The following is a 16,608-nucleotide window of genomic DNA, read 5'->3' as shown; positions in this document are numbered from 1 at the left end:
CAAGAGAGCGTCTCACGATGCTAGACTGGAGAGCAAGGGAGGTAGAGGGAGAGCGAGAGAACGAGCGGGAGGTGCAGTGATAGTGAGCGGGAGGCTTGACTGAAATGAACCGGGTCACTCACGCGGATAGAATCATGCAGCCGTAGACTGGAGTACCGTAGTACTATATTGCTAACGCTAGCATCCACGCTACGCTAACCATTTACATAACTGGCACCTCGACTCTGAAACGTCCCCTCAGATAAAAAAATACATTTGAATGTGGCCTCTCACCCAGGGATCTGGGGCAGGTTTTAGCCAAAGGCGGCATTCTCCCCCATCCCCCTCCATCCATCTCTCCTCCTCCTCCTTTGCTCGCAGTGACGGCTAATGGAGTGTCTTAATTCAAATCAGCATTTGGGCTCAGATCGAGGGGAGGTGGTGTGTGATGGGGAAGATTTGGATAGTGAGATGGAGTGAGCAAACCTTTAGGTCCTCTGCATCCTCTTCCTCTGTCCGCAAGCCAAGCTGGGCAGCACTGGACAGGCTGAAAGACAAGTCAGTTGAAAATGTAAGAAATTAGTAGTCTTAAATGCAAAAAAAAATAAAAAAGACACCTTCACTTATGAAATGCAGGACCGATAGGTACCGATAAGAACTTCACAATGTGGTCAAAGAAAGTTTGCTACAGCAGAATTCAATATAAAGACCGAAGACAATGGAAGGTAAAGGGTAAACAAACATCCGCTAAAGTGAATAGCCTACTCGTGAATCTACTAGTATTATCTTTCAACATCTGACTTTTTTTAAGGATGGAATTCATGGTCTGATCTAAGTGCAGTTCATTTCCAACCACCCAGTGTGTGAATTGTACAGGGAACTGCTCCACCCAAATTCTCCTTTGGGATTAGCTAACTGGCACCATTCTATCAATCAACGTCATCATGGGGCATGTTCAGTGGGCTGCAATGTTTTAAACTTTGCAGATAGGAATGTAATGTATAAAACTGACACATGATTAGTAGTAATATGAGGGTTATTCAGATAGAAATGTATCATGTAAAAAAGAAATTCTTATCTGAATGTTCGGTAACCTTACCCTGCCCTAAATAAGCCTTCAGGCTTCGATGCCAAAAGGATCCAAGTATTAATATAACTTAACTCTTGGGGCTAGGGGGCAGTATTGAGAATTTTGAAAAAAAATGTGCCCATTTTTAACTGCCTCCTACACCAACTCAGAAGCTAGGATATGCATATTATTAACATTTGGATAGAAAACACTCTGAATTTTCTAAAACTGTTTGAATGGTGTCTGTAAGTATAACAGAACTCATATGGCAGTCAAAACCCTGAGACAAATTCTAACAGGAAGTGGATATCTGATGTGTTGAATTACTTTTAACCTCTTGACGGTCGCCTAGGATAGGGGGCGCTACAGCGATTTTAGAAAAAAAATTGTGCCCATTTTAGACAGCCTCCTACTCAAACTCAGAAGCTAGGATATGCATATAATTTATACTTGTGGATAGAAAACACCCTAAAGTTTCTAAAACTGTTTGAATGGTGTCTGTGAGTATAACAGAACTCATATGGCAGTGAAAACCCCGAGACAGATCGTAACAGGATGTGGAATTCTGAATTGCGGACTCAACTTCACCACTTTGCCTGTAATTCACACAGTGAGCAATGGTTCATTGAGCACTTCCTATTGCTTCCACTAGATGTCCCCAGTCTTTACAAAGTGGTTTGAGCCTTCTACTGTGAAACCTGACAGAATGAGAGTCTGTGGAACGTGGTCACATGAGGAGGGCCATCACCATTATGACGCCGGCGCCCGTGGCTACCCTCCCCTTTCGAAACGTTTTGAAAGACAATGCAATCATCCCCCTTGAATCTTATTGGAGCTCTGGTTGAAAAAGGCCCTAAAGATTTATGTTATACAACGTTTGACATGTTTGAACGAACTTTTTAAAAAAAATGCATTTTGTTGAGAGAGAAGTCCTGCGGCCGATGGTACTTTTGGAGCAGCCTTCAGAACGCGCTAACAACAACAAGCTATTGGGACATAAAGGATTAACTTTTTCGAAAGAAAATACATTTGTTGTGGACCTGGGATTCCTGGAAGTGCCTTCTGATGAAGATAATCAAAGGTAAGGGATTATTGACAATAGTATACAAGACTAGATTTGATATGCGATTGTTCCAAGATGGCGCTGACCTGTATTGCTAGCCTATTTTCTGAGTATCGCATCCCCTTTTATCGCAAAGTGTGATTACCCAGTAAAGTTATTTTTAAATCTGGCATTGCAGGTGCTTTCAAGAGATGCTAATCTATAAATCTTAGAATGACAATATTACATTTTAAAAATGTTTTAGAATAGTAATTTAGTCAATTGTAGCGCTGTTTCACCGGACGCATTTGAGGGAAAATAGTTAGTCAACGTCACGCGCCGATGTAAAATGCTGTTTTTATATATAAATATGAACTTTATCGAACAAAAGAATGCATGTATTGTGAAACATTATGTCCTAGGAGTGTCATCTGATGAAGTTTGTAAAAGGTTAGTGCTGCATTTAGCTGTTTTTTGGTTATTTGTGATGCATGTGGTTGGTCGGAAAATGGCTATGTGGCTACTTTTACGATATACTCCTCTAACATAATCTAATGTTTTGCTTTTGCTGTAAAGCCTTTTTGAAATCGGACAACGTGGTTCGATTCAGGAGAGGTGTATCTATAAAACGATATAAAATAGTCCTATATTTGAAAAAATATATATATTAAATTCTGTTATGCAAATGGCGATACGGGACGGAGCCCGTCCAGAGGTTAAGCCTATGCCATTGAAACACACAGGGACTTATTAATCATTGAGCACTTCCTACGCCATCCACTAGATGTCACCAGTCTTTACAAAGTGGTTTGAGTCTTCTACTGTGAAAACTGACCGAACGAGAGGCTTAGAATGTTGGTCATAAGCGGATGGCCTATACTACTCTGGCGCGCAAGTGCATGTTTGGGTACTCTCGTTCCAATACGTTTTAAAAGAGAATGCATTCGTCCGCTTTGAATATTATTGAAGTTCTGATTGAAAAAGGCCCTAATGATTTATGCTATACAACGTTTGACATGTTTGAACGAACGTAAATATTTTTTTTTTCCCTCTTTGGTGAAGACAAGTCCGGCGGGTGTCGTTCATGTTTTTGAGTAGCCTACAGGACGCGCTAACAACACGGAGCTTTTTGGACATAAATTATGAGCTTTTTCGAACAAAACTACATTTGTTATGGACCTGGAATTCCTGGAAGTGCCTTCTGATTAAGATAATCAAAAGGTAAGGGAATATTTACATAGTATTTTTGATTTTAGATCTCTCCAACATGGCGCCTAGTCTGTATCGCCAAGCCTATTTTTCTGAGCGCAGTACTCAGATTATTGCAAAGTGTGATTTCCCAGTAAAGTTATTTTTAAAATCTGGCAATGCAGTTGCGTTCACGAGATGTTAATCTATAATTCTTTGAATGACAATATAATATTAAACCAATGGTTTTGAATAGTAATTATTTAATTTGTTGTGCTGATTGACTGGCGGTATTGGAGGGAAAATATTTTCTCAACATCAACGCCATTGTAAAATGCTGTTTTTGGATATAAATATGAACTTGATAGACAATACATGCATTTTTTGTTCTAACATAATGTCCTAGGAGTGTCATCTGATGAAGATTGTCAAAGGTTAGTGCATAATTTTAGCTGGTTTTCTGCTTTTGGTGACGCCTGTCTTTGCATTGACAAAACATTACACAGCTATTTTCAATGTACTGTCCTAACATAATCTAACTTTATGCTTTCGCCCGTAAAGCCTTTTTGAAAATCGGACAACGTGGTTAGATTAAGGAGATGTTTATCTTTCAAAGGGTGTAAGATAGTTGTATGTTTGAGAAATTTGAATTATGACATTTAATTGTTTTCAAATTTGGCGCCCTTGATATTTCACCTGCTGTTGATAGGGTGTACCAGGGGTTAACTAGCCCATAGAAGTTAACAGCAGGGGGCAGTAGTATCATTTAATTATACCCATTAGATTAGAAACGGGTTGGGCAACTGGCAGCCCACGGGCGACATCCCCCCCCCCCCCCCTTTGAAGGCCCTTGGATCAATAATTTTTTAGGGTAGCAAATCAGTTGGGGTCTCAACTTACTGTTGCAAATTAGAATAGTAGAATACACAAGGTGCAATTTCGAAATTTGGTTGTGCATGTTGGTACACAGACCAGAAAGCAACTGCTCCAACTCATGAGTTCAGATTTTTGGTGGCCCCCACCCCCATCAAAGTTGCCCATCCCTGTATTAGAATATGGTTTATCATAGTGTAACCTAACAGCAGGCGTAGAAAGACACTGGGAGCGGAGTCCCCACTTCCGTTTTTCAGGAGAAACGGAAGTTATATTAAAAATACGGTATCCCCAAAAACATCTGCTTTCTGCCAACACCCCTAAGAGTGATCATAGTAAGAAAGGACTCTAGAGTAGATGGTAAGCAATACTGTACTCAACTAAAAACCAGTGGAAGTCAAAATATCCCAAATTAGCATGCGTCAACTTGCATGCCCAAAGCGTGGAGACTGAGAGCAGTCTATTTGTCCAGACTACTTACAGGGTAAATAACAAATGTCATTTTCAAATTTGGGAGAATTATCCCTTCAAATTTCTATTGATATGAAAACACCTTGAGGGCCAAATGGGGAGACGGATGTTTATGCTCCTTGCCTAGATCTGTTGGGCAGGAGAAACCCTACTTTTTTGGGTTAGTGGGTTAGTGACTAACATGACTCCAGTCTAATGCTTTTAACCACCACCGTAAATATTTCATAAGCTGGACTGTGCTGCTGGCAGATAAGGTATCATTGCTTCACTAGACTGTTCCAGTGTTTTACATAACGATAAAAGGTCAACTCTAAGAAATTAAATTGGCCACTGTCTGGAAGCGTAACTATTGGTTTTATCATACCCTCTAGGGGTTAATAAAATTGATTCAATGCGATTAAATTGCGACAGGATAAGTAAATGGATCTTAATTTTCAATTCAGCCAACATTATATAGGGAATATAGTAGGGAATTATATAGTAGAGAAGATCACTCCATAAAAAGGTCAAAATCATTTGATTTTGAGATTGGGTGAAATCCAAAGTTGTGCTATATATTCAAGTCATAGCTAAGTTGTAAAAGAGAAATATTGATACATTTCCCTTTGAAGACAATACAATACGTATCTAGATACACAGGCTCAGATACGATTCGTTGCAAGTCGGTTTGATTAGAGAACGAATCGATGCGGTTTGACTAGAGAACGAATCGATGCGATTCAGTTCGATGCAATACGATTCAATGCACTAACATTTTTTGCATAAACACATTCATTTCCATTCTAAAATATAATCTGCTGCTGATAGAACTCATGAGCTGGATCCGGCTGAGCGTGCGTGCGTCTGTGGTGTGTATATTATGTATGTCTATGGTGTATGTACTGGGGGGGAATGTTTTTGTCTCCCCACTTCGGTTCTGACATCCCCATTACCCACTGATTAAATAAATGTAATAGAAATTGTAATCTACGTAGTCACCAAAAGTATTTATTTATCATACTGCATACTCAAAGAAATGTTCAAATCTCACCTTTCTAGCAAAAATAGTTATAAATTGCTGAGGTGTAGTCACTTTTGAGGACACAAGCTCAAGTACACAGTACAAATACTAAATATTTTATGATGTATTTCCAATTCAACTGAAATGTATGAATAAGGCTTGAAATGACTTGCATGCTTTCTAAATATAGCATAATCAAATTATAAAATGACTAAGATTTCATCTTTATAACTGTAAAATACATATATGTATGTTTAGTGATAGAGAAAATGTGTATATTTTCTAAAGGTCTCTTGATCAAAACGTCTGCCCCCATCGCTGTGAGCGTCTCACAGAGCTCTAGCTTGTTAGGAACTCTCCTTTCTTCTCATAATTAAAGTTGTCCGTTCATTACAAACAAAGGGTTTGTTTAAATTCTATGAATTATTTTAGATTGATGGCAATAAATCGATCTCTGAATGTACTACCCTGATGAAACCACGCTCTCCTGCTGCATACAATGTAACAATTGCAGGCATATGCTTTGTTAGTGGCTGTGATGTAGGGTTCATCCAGGAGTTGGACAGTCGGAAGAGCAAATTAAATAGTAGTGGTTTCAGATTTCACATCATATGTCACACAGCCTCAGAAAATATACTCTGTGTCCGTGGGAACCAGATTGATTTAGAAGCAAAAATGACAGAACCAGTACCAGATCCACGCAGTTCCACTAAAATGGGGACCTTACATCCAAGAGATTTCAACTTGTCATTTTTGTAGATTAACTGTTTTAGCTAGTAACGTATCAATATTTATATTTTACAAATGAACCATGACAGCCAATGAATACATAGCACAACTCTGGATTTCACACTCCATATCAAAATTAAATGGTTTTGACAGTTTTTACGGAGTGATCTTCTCTTCTCCTCTCGCTTAGGCCATGCAGTGAGCCTCGCAAAAGTGATTGCAGTCCTCGTTATGAAATCATCACCTTAACCCTGTATATCTAAAAATGACCATATACACTGAGTGTATGCTATTTCCATGACAGACTGACCAGGTGAATCCAGGTGAAAGCCATGATCCCTTATTGATGTCAGTTGTTAAGTCTACTTCAATCAGTGTAGATGACAGGGAGGACACCGGTTAAAGAAGGATTTTTAAGCCTTGAGACATGGATTGTGTATGTGTGACATTAATAAGGTGAATGGGCAAGACAAATATTTTAATGCCACTGAACGGCGTATGATAGTAGGTCCCAGGTGCACCAGTTTGAGTGTGTCAAGAACTGCAACGCTGATGTTTTTTTTTTTACACTCAACAGTTTCTGTGTGTATCATGAATGTTCCACCACCCAAAGGACATCCAGCCAACTTAACAACTGTGGGAAATGTTGGAGTCAACATGGGTCAGCATTCCTGTGGAACACTTCTGAGACCTTGTAGAGTCCATGCCTGACGAATTGAGGCTGTTCTGAGAGCAAAACAAAGTACAACTCAATATTAGGAGTTCCTAATGTTTTGTACATTGATTGTTTAACCTGTTAGGGCTAGGGGGCAGCATTGACACGGCTGGATAAAAAACATACCCGATTTAATCTGGTTACCACTCCTACTCAGTAACTAGAATATGCATATACTTATTACATATGGATAGAAAACACCCTAAATTTTCTAAAACTGTTTGAATGGTGTCTGTGAGTATAACAGAACTCAAATGGCAGGTCAAAACCTGAGAGATTCCTTTACAGGAAGTGGCCTGTCTGACCATTTCTGGAACTTCTTTGCCATCTCTATCATTTACTAAGGATCTCTGCTCTAACGTGACACTTCCCACGTCGTCCATAGGCTCTCAGAGCCCGGGAAAAAAGAGAATGTCGTCATTCCAGCCCCAGGCTGAAACACATTATCGCCTTTCTCAAGTGGCCCATCAAGAGACACTAGCTTATGCGCGTGACCCCGACCGCCCCCGCCTTTGGGATTTTTTCCTCTGTTTGCCGAAAAGGAGATTCCCTGTCGGAATTTTATCGCTTTTCTCACGAGAAAAATGACGTAAAAATTGATTTTAAACAGCGGTTGACATGCTTCGACGTACGGCAATTGAATACTTTGAATTTTATTGTCAGGAATTGCGCCAAGCGCGACACTTCTTTACTATTTCGGATAGTGTCTGGAACGCATTCGAACAAAACGCCGCTATTCGGATATAACGATGGATTATTTTGGACCAAACCAACATTTGTTATTGAAGTAGACGTCCTGGGTGTGCATTCTGACGAAGACAACAAAAGGTAATGACATTTTTATAATAGTAAATATGATTATGGTGAGTGCTAAACTTGCCGGGTGTCTAAATAGCGAGCCCGTGATGCCTGGGCTATATACTTAGAATATTGCAAAATGTGCTTTCACCAAAAAGCTATTTTAAAATCGGACATATCGAGTGCATAGAGGAGGTCTGTATCTATAATTCTTAAAATAATTGTTATGCTTTTTGTGAACGTTTATCGTGAGTAATTTAGTAAAATGTTAGCGAATTCCCCGTAAGTTTGCGGGGGTATGCTAGTTCTGAACGTCACATGCTAATGTAAAAAGCTGGTTTTTGATATAAATATGAACTTGATTGAACAAAACATGCATGTATTGTATAACATAATGTCCTAGGGTTGTCATCTGATGAAGATCATCAAAGGTGAGTGCTGCATTTAGCTGTCTTCTGGGTTTTGGTGACATTATATGCTGGCTTGAAAAATGGGTGTCTGATTATTTCTGGCTTGGTACTCTGCTGACATAATCTAATGTTTTGCTTTCGTTGTAAAGCCTTTTTGAAATCGGACAGTGTGGTTAGATTAACGAGAGTCTTATCTTTAAATGGCTGTAAAATAGTCATATGTTTGAGAAATTGAAGTAATAGGATTTTGAAGATTTTGAAAATCGCGCCACAGGCTGGCAGTGGATGTTACGTAGGTGGGACGAATTCGTCCCGCCGGTCCCATAGAGGTTAAAGCAAAACTACCAAACCTATTGTTGATGGTGAACCTGAACCATCAAAATATAAATATATTGTAAGCCCCGTCCAGCAGGTATAGCCAGATGAGTTCTCTCTCCGGTAGCTAACCTTTTTTTCAGCAAAACACAATTTAAAACAGAGCATTTTATAAAAATACCTATCAAATTACAGTGACCGAATATTGCGCAAGCCATTTTACAAACATTTGAATGTTGAGCGCAGATGTGTCAGATCTCGTTGGTCAGGCTACTGGTATTGCCTGGCATTGTTCGGCATGCAAAATTACTTGTAGATAAATGACTGTCAACACAGTTACAGTGAGGGAAAAAGGTATTTGATCCCCTGCTGATTTTGTACATTTGCCCACTGACAAAGAAATGATCAGTCTATAATTTTAATGGTAGGTTTATTTGAACAGTGAGAGACAGAATAACAAGGGCCGAACGACAGATTTGTACCGTGGCAGCTCAGGGATTCGATCTTGCAACCTTTCGATTACTAGTCCAACGCTCTAACCACTAGGCTATCTGTTGCCCGTGTGGAGAGTGTTTGCACATTGGCAAGATGTCACCAAAACGTCGGCATTAGATCGCATTTGCCCTTCAGCCCTGTTTGGATGATGCATGTCAAAGCGGCTAAATACATTTCTTTTTTTTACATTTTAGCAGTGGTGTAAAGTACTTAAGTGAAAATACTTTAAAGTACCACTTCAGTTTTATTTTATTTCACCTTTATTTAACCAGGTAGGCTAGTCGAGAACAAGTTCTCATTTACAACTGCGACCTGGCCAAGATAAAGCAAAGCAGTGCGACACAGAGTTACACATGGAATATACAAACATACAGTCAATAACACAATAGAGAAAAAAGTATATATACAGTGTGTGCAAATGAGGTAGGATAACGAAGGTAAGGCAATAAATAGGCCATAGTGGTGAAATATAGCAATTAAACACTGGAGTGATAGATGTGCAGAAGATGAATGTGCAAGTAGAGATACTGGGGTGCAAAGAAATAACAGTATGGGGATGAGGTAGTTGGATGGGCTATTTACAGATGGGCTATGTACAGGTGCAGTGATCTGTGAGCTGCTCTGACAGCTGGTGCTTAAAGTTAGTGAGGGAGATATGGGTCTCCAGCTTCAGTGATTGTTGCAATTCATTCCAGTCATTGGCAGCAGAGAACTGATAGGAAAGGCGACCAAAGGTGGAATTGGCTTTGGGGGTGACCAGTGAAATATACCTGCTGGAGCGCGTGCTACGGGTGGGTGCTGAAATGGTGACCAGTGAGCTGAGATAAGCCGGGGCTTTCCCTAGCAAAGACTTATAGATGACCTGGAGCCAGTGGGTTTGACAACGAATATGAAGCGAGGGCCATCCATTGAGAGCATACAGGTCGCAGTGGTGGCTGCGCAGTGGGGGCTTTGGTGACAAAACGGATGGCACTGTGATAGACTACATCCAATATGCTGAGTAGAGTGTTGGAGGCTATTTAGTAAATGACATCTCCGAAGTCAAGGATCAGTAGGATAGTCAGTTTTACAAGGGTATGTTTGGCAGCATGAGTGAAGGATGCTTTGTTTTGCGAAATAAGAAGCTGATTCTATATTTAATTTTGGATTGGAGATGCTTAATGTGAGTCTGGAAGGAGAGTTTACAGTCTAACCAGACACCTAGGCATTTGTAGTTGTCCACATATTCTAAGTCAGAACCGTCCAGAAAAGTGATGCTGGACAGACGGGCAGGTGCGGGCAGCGATCGGTTGAAGAGCATGCATTTAGTTTCACTTGCATTTAAGAGCAGTTGGAGGCCACGGAAGGAGAGTTGTATGGCATTGTTGCTCGTCTGGGGGTTAGTTAACACAGTGTCCAAAGAAGGGCCAGAAGTATACAGAATGGAGTCGTCTGTGTAAAGGTGGATCAGAGAATCACCAGCAGCAAGAGCGACATCATTGATGTATACAGAGAAGAGAGTCGGCCCGAGAATTGAACCCTGTGGCACCCCCATAGAGACTGCCAGAGTTCCGGACAACAGGCCCTCCGATTTGACACACTGAACTCTATCGGAGAAGAAACCAAGGCTGTTGAGCCTGCTGATAAGAATGTGGTGATTGACAGAGTCGAAAGCCTTGGCCAGGTCGATGAATACAGCTGCACAGTATTGTCTCTTATCGATGGCAGTTATGATATCGTTTAGGACCTTGAGCGTGGCTGAGGTGCACCAATCACCAGCTCGGAAACCAGATTGCAAAGCGGAGAAGGTACGGTGGGATTGAAAATGGTCGGTGATCTGTTTGTTAACTTGGCTTTCGAAGACCTTAGAAAGGCAGGGTAGGATAGGCATAGGCCTGTAGCAGCTTGGGTCTAGAGTGTCTCCCCTTTAAAGAGGGGGATGACTGCGGCAGCTTTCCAATCTATGGGGATCTCAGACGATACGAGAGGTTGAACAGGCTAGTAATAGGGGTTGCAACAATTTCGGCTGATCATTTTAGAAAGAGAGGGTTCAGATTGTCTAGCCCTACTGATTTGTAGGGGTCCAGATTTTGCAGCTCTTTCAGAACATCAGCTATCTGGATATGGGTGAAAGAGAAATGGGGGAGGCTTGGGCAAGTTGCTGTGGGGGTGCAGGGCTGTTGACCAGGGTAGGGGTGGCCAGGTGGAGGGCATGGCCAGCCGTAGAAAGATGCTTATGGAAATTCTCAATTACTGTGGATTTATCGGAGGTTCCTAGGCTCATTGCAGTGGGCAGCTGGGAGGAGGTGCTCTTATTCTCCATGGACTTTACAGTGTCCCAGAACTTTTGGAGTTTGCAGTGCAGGATGCAAATTTCTGTTTGAAAAAGCTAGCCTTTGCTTTCCTAACCGCCTGTGTATATTGGCTCCTGACTTCCCTGAAAAGTTGCATATCGCGGGGGCTATTTGATGCTAATGGTCAAGGGCAGTCAGGTCTGAGTGAACCACGGGCTATATCTGTAACTGGTTCTACATTTTTTTAATGGGGCATGCTTATTTAAGAGTGTGAGGATAGCATTTTTAAAGAATAATCAGGCATCTTCTACTGATGGAATGATGTCAATATCCTTCCAGGATACCCGGGCCAGGTCGATTAGAAAGGCCTGCTCGCTGAAGTGCTTCAGGGAGCGTTTGACAGTGATGAGGGGTGGTCGTTTGACTGCAGACCCATTACGGACGGAAGCAATGAGGCAGTGATCGCTGAGATCCTGGTTGAAGACAGCAGAGGTGTATTTGGAGGGCAGGTTGGTTAGGATGATTTCTATGAGGGTGCCTGTGTTTACGGATTTGGGGTTGTACCTGGTAGGTTCATTGATAATTTGTGTGAGATTGAGGGCATCAAGCTTAGATTGTAGGATGGCCGGGGTGTTAAACATGTCCCAGTTCAGGTCACCTAGCAGCACGAGCTCTGAAGATAGATGGGGGGCAATCAATTCACATATGGTGTCCAGGGCACAGCTGGGGGCAGAATGTGGTCTAAAGCAAGCGGCAACGGTGAGAGACTTGTTCCTGGAAAGGTGGATTTTTAAGTAGAAGCTCAAATTGTTTGGGCACAGACTTGGATAGTAATACAGAACTCTGCAGGCTATCTCTGCAGTAGATTGCAACTCCGCCCCCTTTGGTAGTTCTATCTTGTTGGAAAATGTTCTGACTGATCATTTCTTTGTCAGTGGGCAAACGTACAAAATCAGCAGGAGTTCAAATACTTTTTTCCCTCACTGTACCTTGGCAATTAAAGTGGGCCTGAATGGCAACTGTATAATTTCACTGCCTGGTGCTTTCAGGTCACAGTGATCTGATAAGTGCTGCTGCACTCTTTCTATGCACGCAGAGACAGACAGACAGATGAGGGAGATGAAACATCACTCACTTGGTGTGGTGTTTCTTCAATAAAATGTACAGTACCAGTCAAAAATTAGGAAACACCTACTCATTTAAGGGTTTTTCTTTATTTGTACTATTTTCAACAATTCTAGAATAATAGTGAAGACATTAAATATATGAAACACATATGGAATCATGTAGTAACCAAAAAAGGGTCAAACAAATCAAAATATATTTTATATTTGAGATTTTTGAAAGTAGAGACCCTTTGCCTTGTCAGCTTTGCACACTCTTGGCATTCTCTCAACCAGCTTCATGAGGTAGTCACCTGGAATTAACAGGTGTGGCTTGTTACAGGTAATTTGTGGAATTTCTTTGATCCAAATCAGTTGTCACAACACAAAGTAGGGTTAGAATACAGAAGATGGTATTTTACCAAATATGGCTAAGTCCATATAATAGCAAGAACAGCTCAAATAAGCAAGGAGAAACGACAGTCCATTAACTGAAGGTCAGTCAATCAGGAAAATTTCAACAAATGTAAAAGTCCCTCAAGTGCAGTCACAAAAGCCATGAAGCGCTATGATGAAACTGGCTCTCATGAGGACCGCCACAGGAAAGGAAGACCCAGAGTTACCTGTGCTGCAGAGGACAAGTCCATTAGAGTTACCAGCCTCAGAAATTTCAGACCAAATAAATGCTTCAGAGTTCAAGTAACAAAATCAACTGTTCAGAGGAGACTGTGTGAATCAGGCCTTCATGGTAGAATTGCTGCAAAGAAACCACTACTAAAGGGCACCAATAAGAAGAAGAGATTTTTGGTTCCAACTGCCGTGTCTTTGTGAGACGCAGAGTAGGTGAAACGGATGATCTCTACATTTGTGGTACCCACCGTGAAGTATGGAGGTGGTGTGATGGTGCTTTGCTGGTGACACTGGGTGATTTGTGATGGTGTGGGGGTGCTTTGCTGGTGACGCTGTCAGTGATTTATTTAGAATTCAAGGCACACTTAACCAGCATGGCTACCACAGCATTCTGCAACGATACGCCATCCCATCTGGTTTGCGCTTAGTGGGACTATCATTTGTTTTTCAACAGGACAATCACCCAACACACCTCCAGGCTGTGTAAGGGCTATCTGACCAAGAAGGAGAGTGATGGAGCGCTGTATCAGATGACCTGGCCTCCACAATCACCCGACATCAACCCAACTGAGATGGTTTGGGATGAGTTGGACCGCAGAGTGAAGGAAAAGCAGCCAACAAGCACTCAGCATATGTGGGAACTCCTTCAAAACTATTGGAAAAACATTACTCATGAAGCTGGTTGAGAGAATGCCAAGCAAGAGTGTGCAAAGCTGTCATCAAGGCAAAGGGTGACTACTTTGAAGAATGTACAAAATAGTAAAAATAAAGAAAAACCCTTGAATGAGTAGGTGTGTACAAACTTTTGACTGGTACTTGTGGCAAAGGGGGGCTGAGTGATAAATGGCAGATCTAATAAACAGGCTCTGCCCTCGTACTAAAATGGCCACCCGACAAGAACTACAGTTAACACAATTTCCAACCGCCAAAAACTACAATCCCCAGAAGCAAGGGGACCACTCGGAAGGTGGGGCCGACACACAGATCGGTTTACCATCCTCAGACAGACGGGCTGGTTGAGAGATTCAACCGCACACTGAAGTCAATGCTCAGGAAGGTAATCGATAAGGATGGGAGAAACTGGGATTTCATGTTGCCATATCTGATGTTAACCATTAGACAGGTTCCCCCCAAGCCTCGCTGGGGTTTTCACCCTTTGAGCTGGTATATGGGAGGCATCCCCAGGGAATCTTAGACATCACCTGGGAAACCTGGGAGCACCAACCCACCCCTTATACTAGTGTTATAGAGCACGTCAAGGCAATGCCAGACAGGATAGCCACACCCATCGTGTGTGTGCACTTGAGGCAAGCACAAGAGCACCAGCGGCACACTTATAACCCGGCAGGCTACCCTGAGGGAATTTCAACCGGGATATAAGGTGTTAGTGCTGGTCCCCACGGTAGAGTGTAAACTACTAGCCACATAGAAAGGACCATATGAAGTGCTGGAGAGAATAGGAGAAGTTAATTATTGGATCTGACAGCTAGGTCGTCGGCCCCCGGAACAGATCTATCACATAAACCTGTTAAAAGCATGGAGAGAGAAACACCAATTGTCACGTACCCCACACCCACTCAGGAGGCAGCCGCTGTGTATGTTTCACCTACTCTGTCCCCAGCACATGTACAGGAAGTAAAGACCCTGATCCAGAAAAACAGAAATGTGTTTTCAGGGACACCAGTCCGAAGAGGTTACAGCTCATGATATTGTTTGCCCTACCAGGGAAAAAAGTGAGCAGGAGGCCATATTGGGTACCCGAGGCTCGACGAGCCGCGATTAGAGCAAAGATAGAAAATGTTGGAAGATGGAGTAGTCGAAGAGTCACATAGTGAGTGGTCTAGCCCAATTGTGATGGTCTCCAAGCCCGATGGGTCTTGGCAGTTTTGTAATGATTTTCGGAAGGTAAATTAAATCTCCAAGTTTGATGCCTACCCCATGCCCCGAGTAGATTAACTGTTGGAGAAAATTGCACCTAGCCAAAGGTTACTGCCAAATTCATCTGACTCCCAGAGCAAAAGAAAGACAGCCTTTGCAACCCCTGATGGTTTGTTTCAATACACAATCATGCCATTCGGCTTACACGGGGCCTGTTAATTTATCATCGAATCACAGCCTACTTCGTCAAACGGGTGATGATTTAACAGAAGCGCATTTGTGAAAAAAGCACAATCGTTGCACCAACGAACCTAACCATAAACATCAATGCCTTCTCTTAAAATCAATACACAAGTAAAAACATTTTTTAAACCTGCATATTTAGTTAAAAGAAATGCATGTTAGCAGGCAATATTAACTAGGGAAATTGTGTCGCTTCTCTTGCGTTCAGTGCAAGCAGAACCAGGGTATATGCAGCAGTTTGGGCAGCCTGGCTCGTTGTGGACTGTGTGAAGACCATTTCTTCCTAACAAAGGCCGTAATTAATTTGCCAGAATTTTACATAATTATGACATAAAATTGAAGGTTGTGCAACGTAGCAGCAATACTTGGACTTAGGGTTGCCACCCCTGTTCGATAATAAACGTTTTGTTTTCGAAATGATAGTTTCCGGATATGACCATACCTAAGGCTCGTATTTCTGTGTATTATAATTAAGTTTATGATTTGATATTTGATAGAGCAGTCTGACTGAGCGGTGGTAGGCAGCAGCAGGCTCATAAGCATTCATTCAAACAGCACTTTCCTGCATTTGCCAGCAGCTCTTCGCAATGCTTGAAGCACAGCGCTGTTTATGACTTCAAGCCTATCAACTCCCGAGATTAGGCTGGCAATACTATAGTGCCTAGAAGAACATCCAATAGTCAAAGGTATACGAAATATAAATGGTATAGAGAGAAAGTCCTATAATAATTACAACCTAAAACTTCTTAACTGGAAATATTGAAGACTCATGTTAAAAGGAACCACCAGCTTTCATATGTTCTAATGTTCTGAGCAAGGAACTTAAATGTTAGCTTTTTTACATGGCACATTACATTACATGGCACTTTTACTTTCTTCAACACTGTGTTTTTGCATTATTTAAACCAATCTACTAATAATATGCATATTCAATTTTCTGGGCCAGAGTAGTAACCTGTTTAAATTGCGTACGTTTTTCATCCGGCCGTGAAAATACTGTCCCCTAGAGGTTAAAACAGGTTTCATTATTTATTTGAGACTAAACAGATTTTATTTCTGTATTATATTAAGTTAAAATAGTGTTCATTCAGTATTGTTGTAATTGTCATTATTGCAAATAAATATAAAAAAAAAAAATTTAAATGTCAGATTAATCGTTATCGGCTTTTTTTTTTGTTCCTCCAATCGGTTGAAGAGGTTTGTCACATACTGTAATACCCATGAGGTGTTCGTGGACTAAGCAATTCATATGTTGACTTGGATTCCATGAAGTTGGATTTAGTTTGAACTCAATTATTTGTGTTATGGGCAATGTGAAAGGGTTGATGGTGATCTATTGTGAGGCTACCCAGACTTCTTGCTCCGGCCACACCCAGTCTCTTCTCCAGAATGAGTCC

General features: G+C 41.5%; 1 protein-coding gene across 7 annotated transcripts in view; it reads right to left on the bottom strand.

The window, feature by feature from the left end:
• The window catches only part of LOC106569851 (A-kinase anchor protein 9), a 157,416-nt gene that overhangs the window by 81,722 nt on the left and 59,086 nt on the right, over nucleotides 1-16,608 (bottom strand). For all 7 annotated transcript variants that reach the window (XM_045694733.1, XM_045694734.1, XM_045694738.1 and 4 more), the window contains one exon: nucleotides 466-526. In XM_045694733.1, coding sequence (XP_045550689.1) covers nucleotides 466-526 — 61 coding nt within the window. The remainder of the gene's footprint in view (nucleotides 1-465; nucleotides 527-16,608) is intronic.

The sequence above is a fragment of the Salmo salar genome, chromosome ssa14, assembly GCF_905237065.1.
Source record: "Salmo salar chromosome ssa14, Ssal_v3.1, whole genome shotgun sequence".
In the NCBI taxonomy this organism is placed as follows: domain Eukaryota; kingdom Metazoa; phylum Chordata; class Actinopteri; order Salmoniformes; family Salmonidae; genus Salmo; species Salmo salar.
This window is presented reverse-complemented; position numbering and strand designations above follow the sequence as displayed.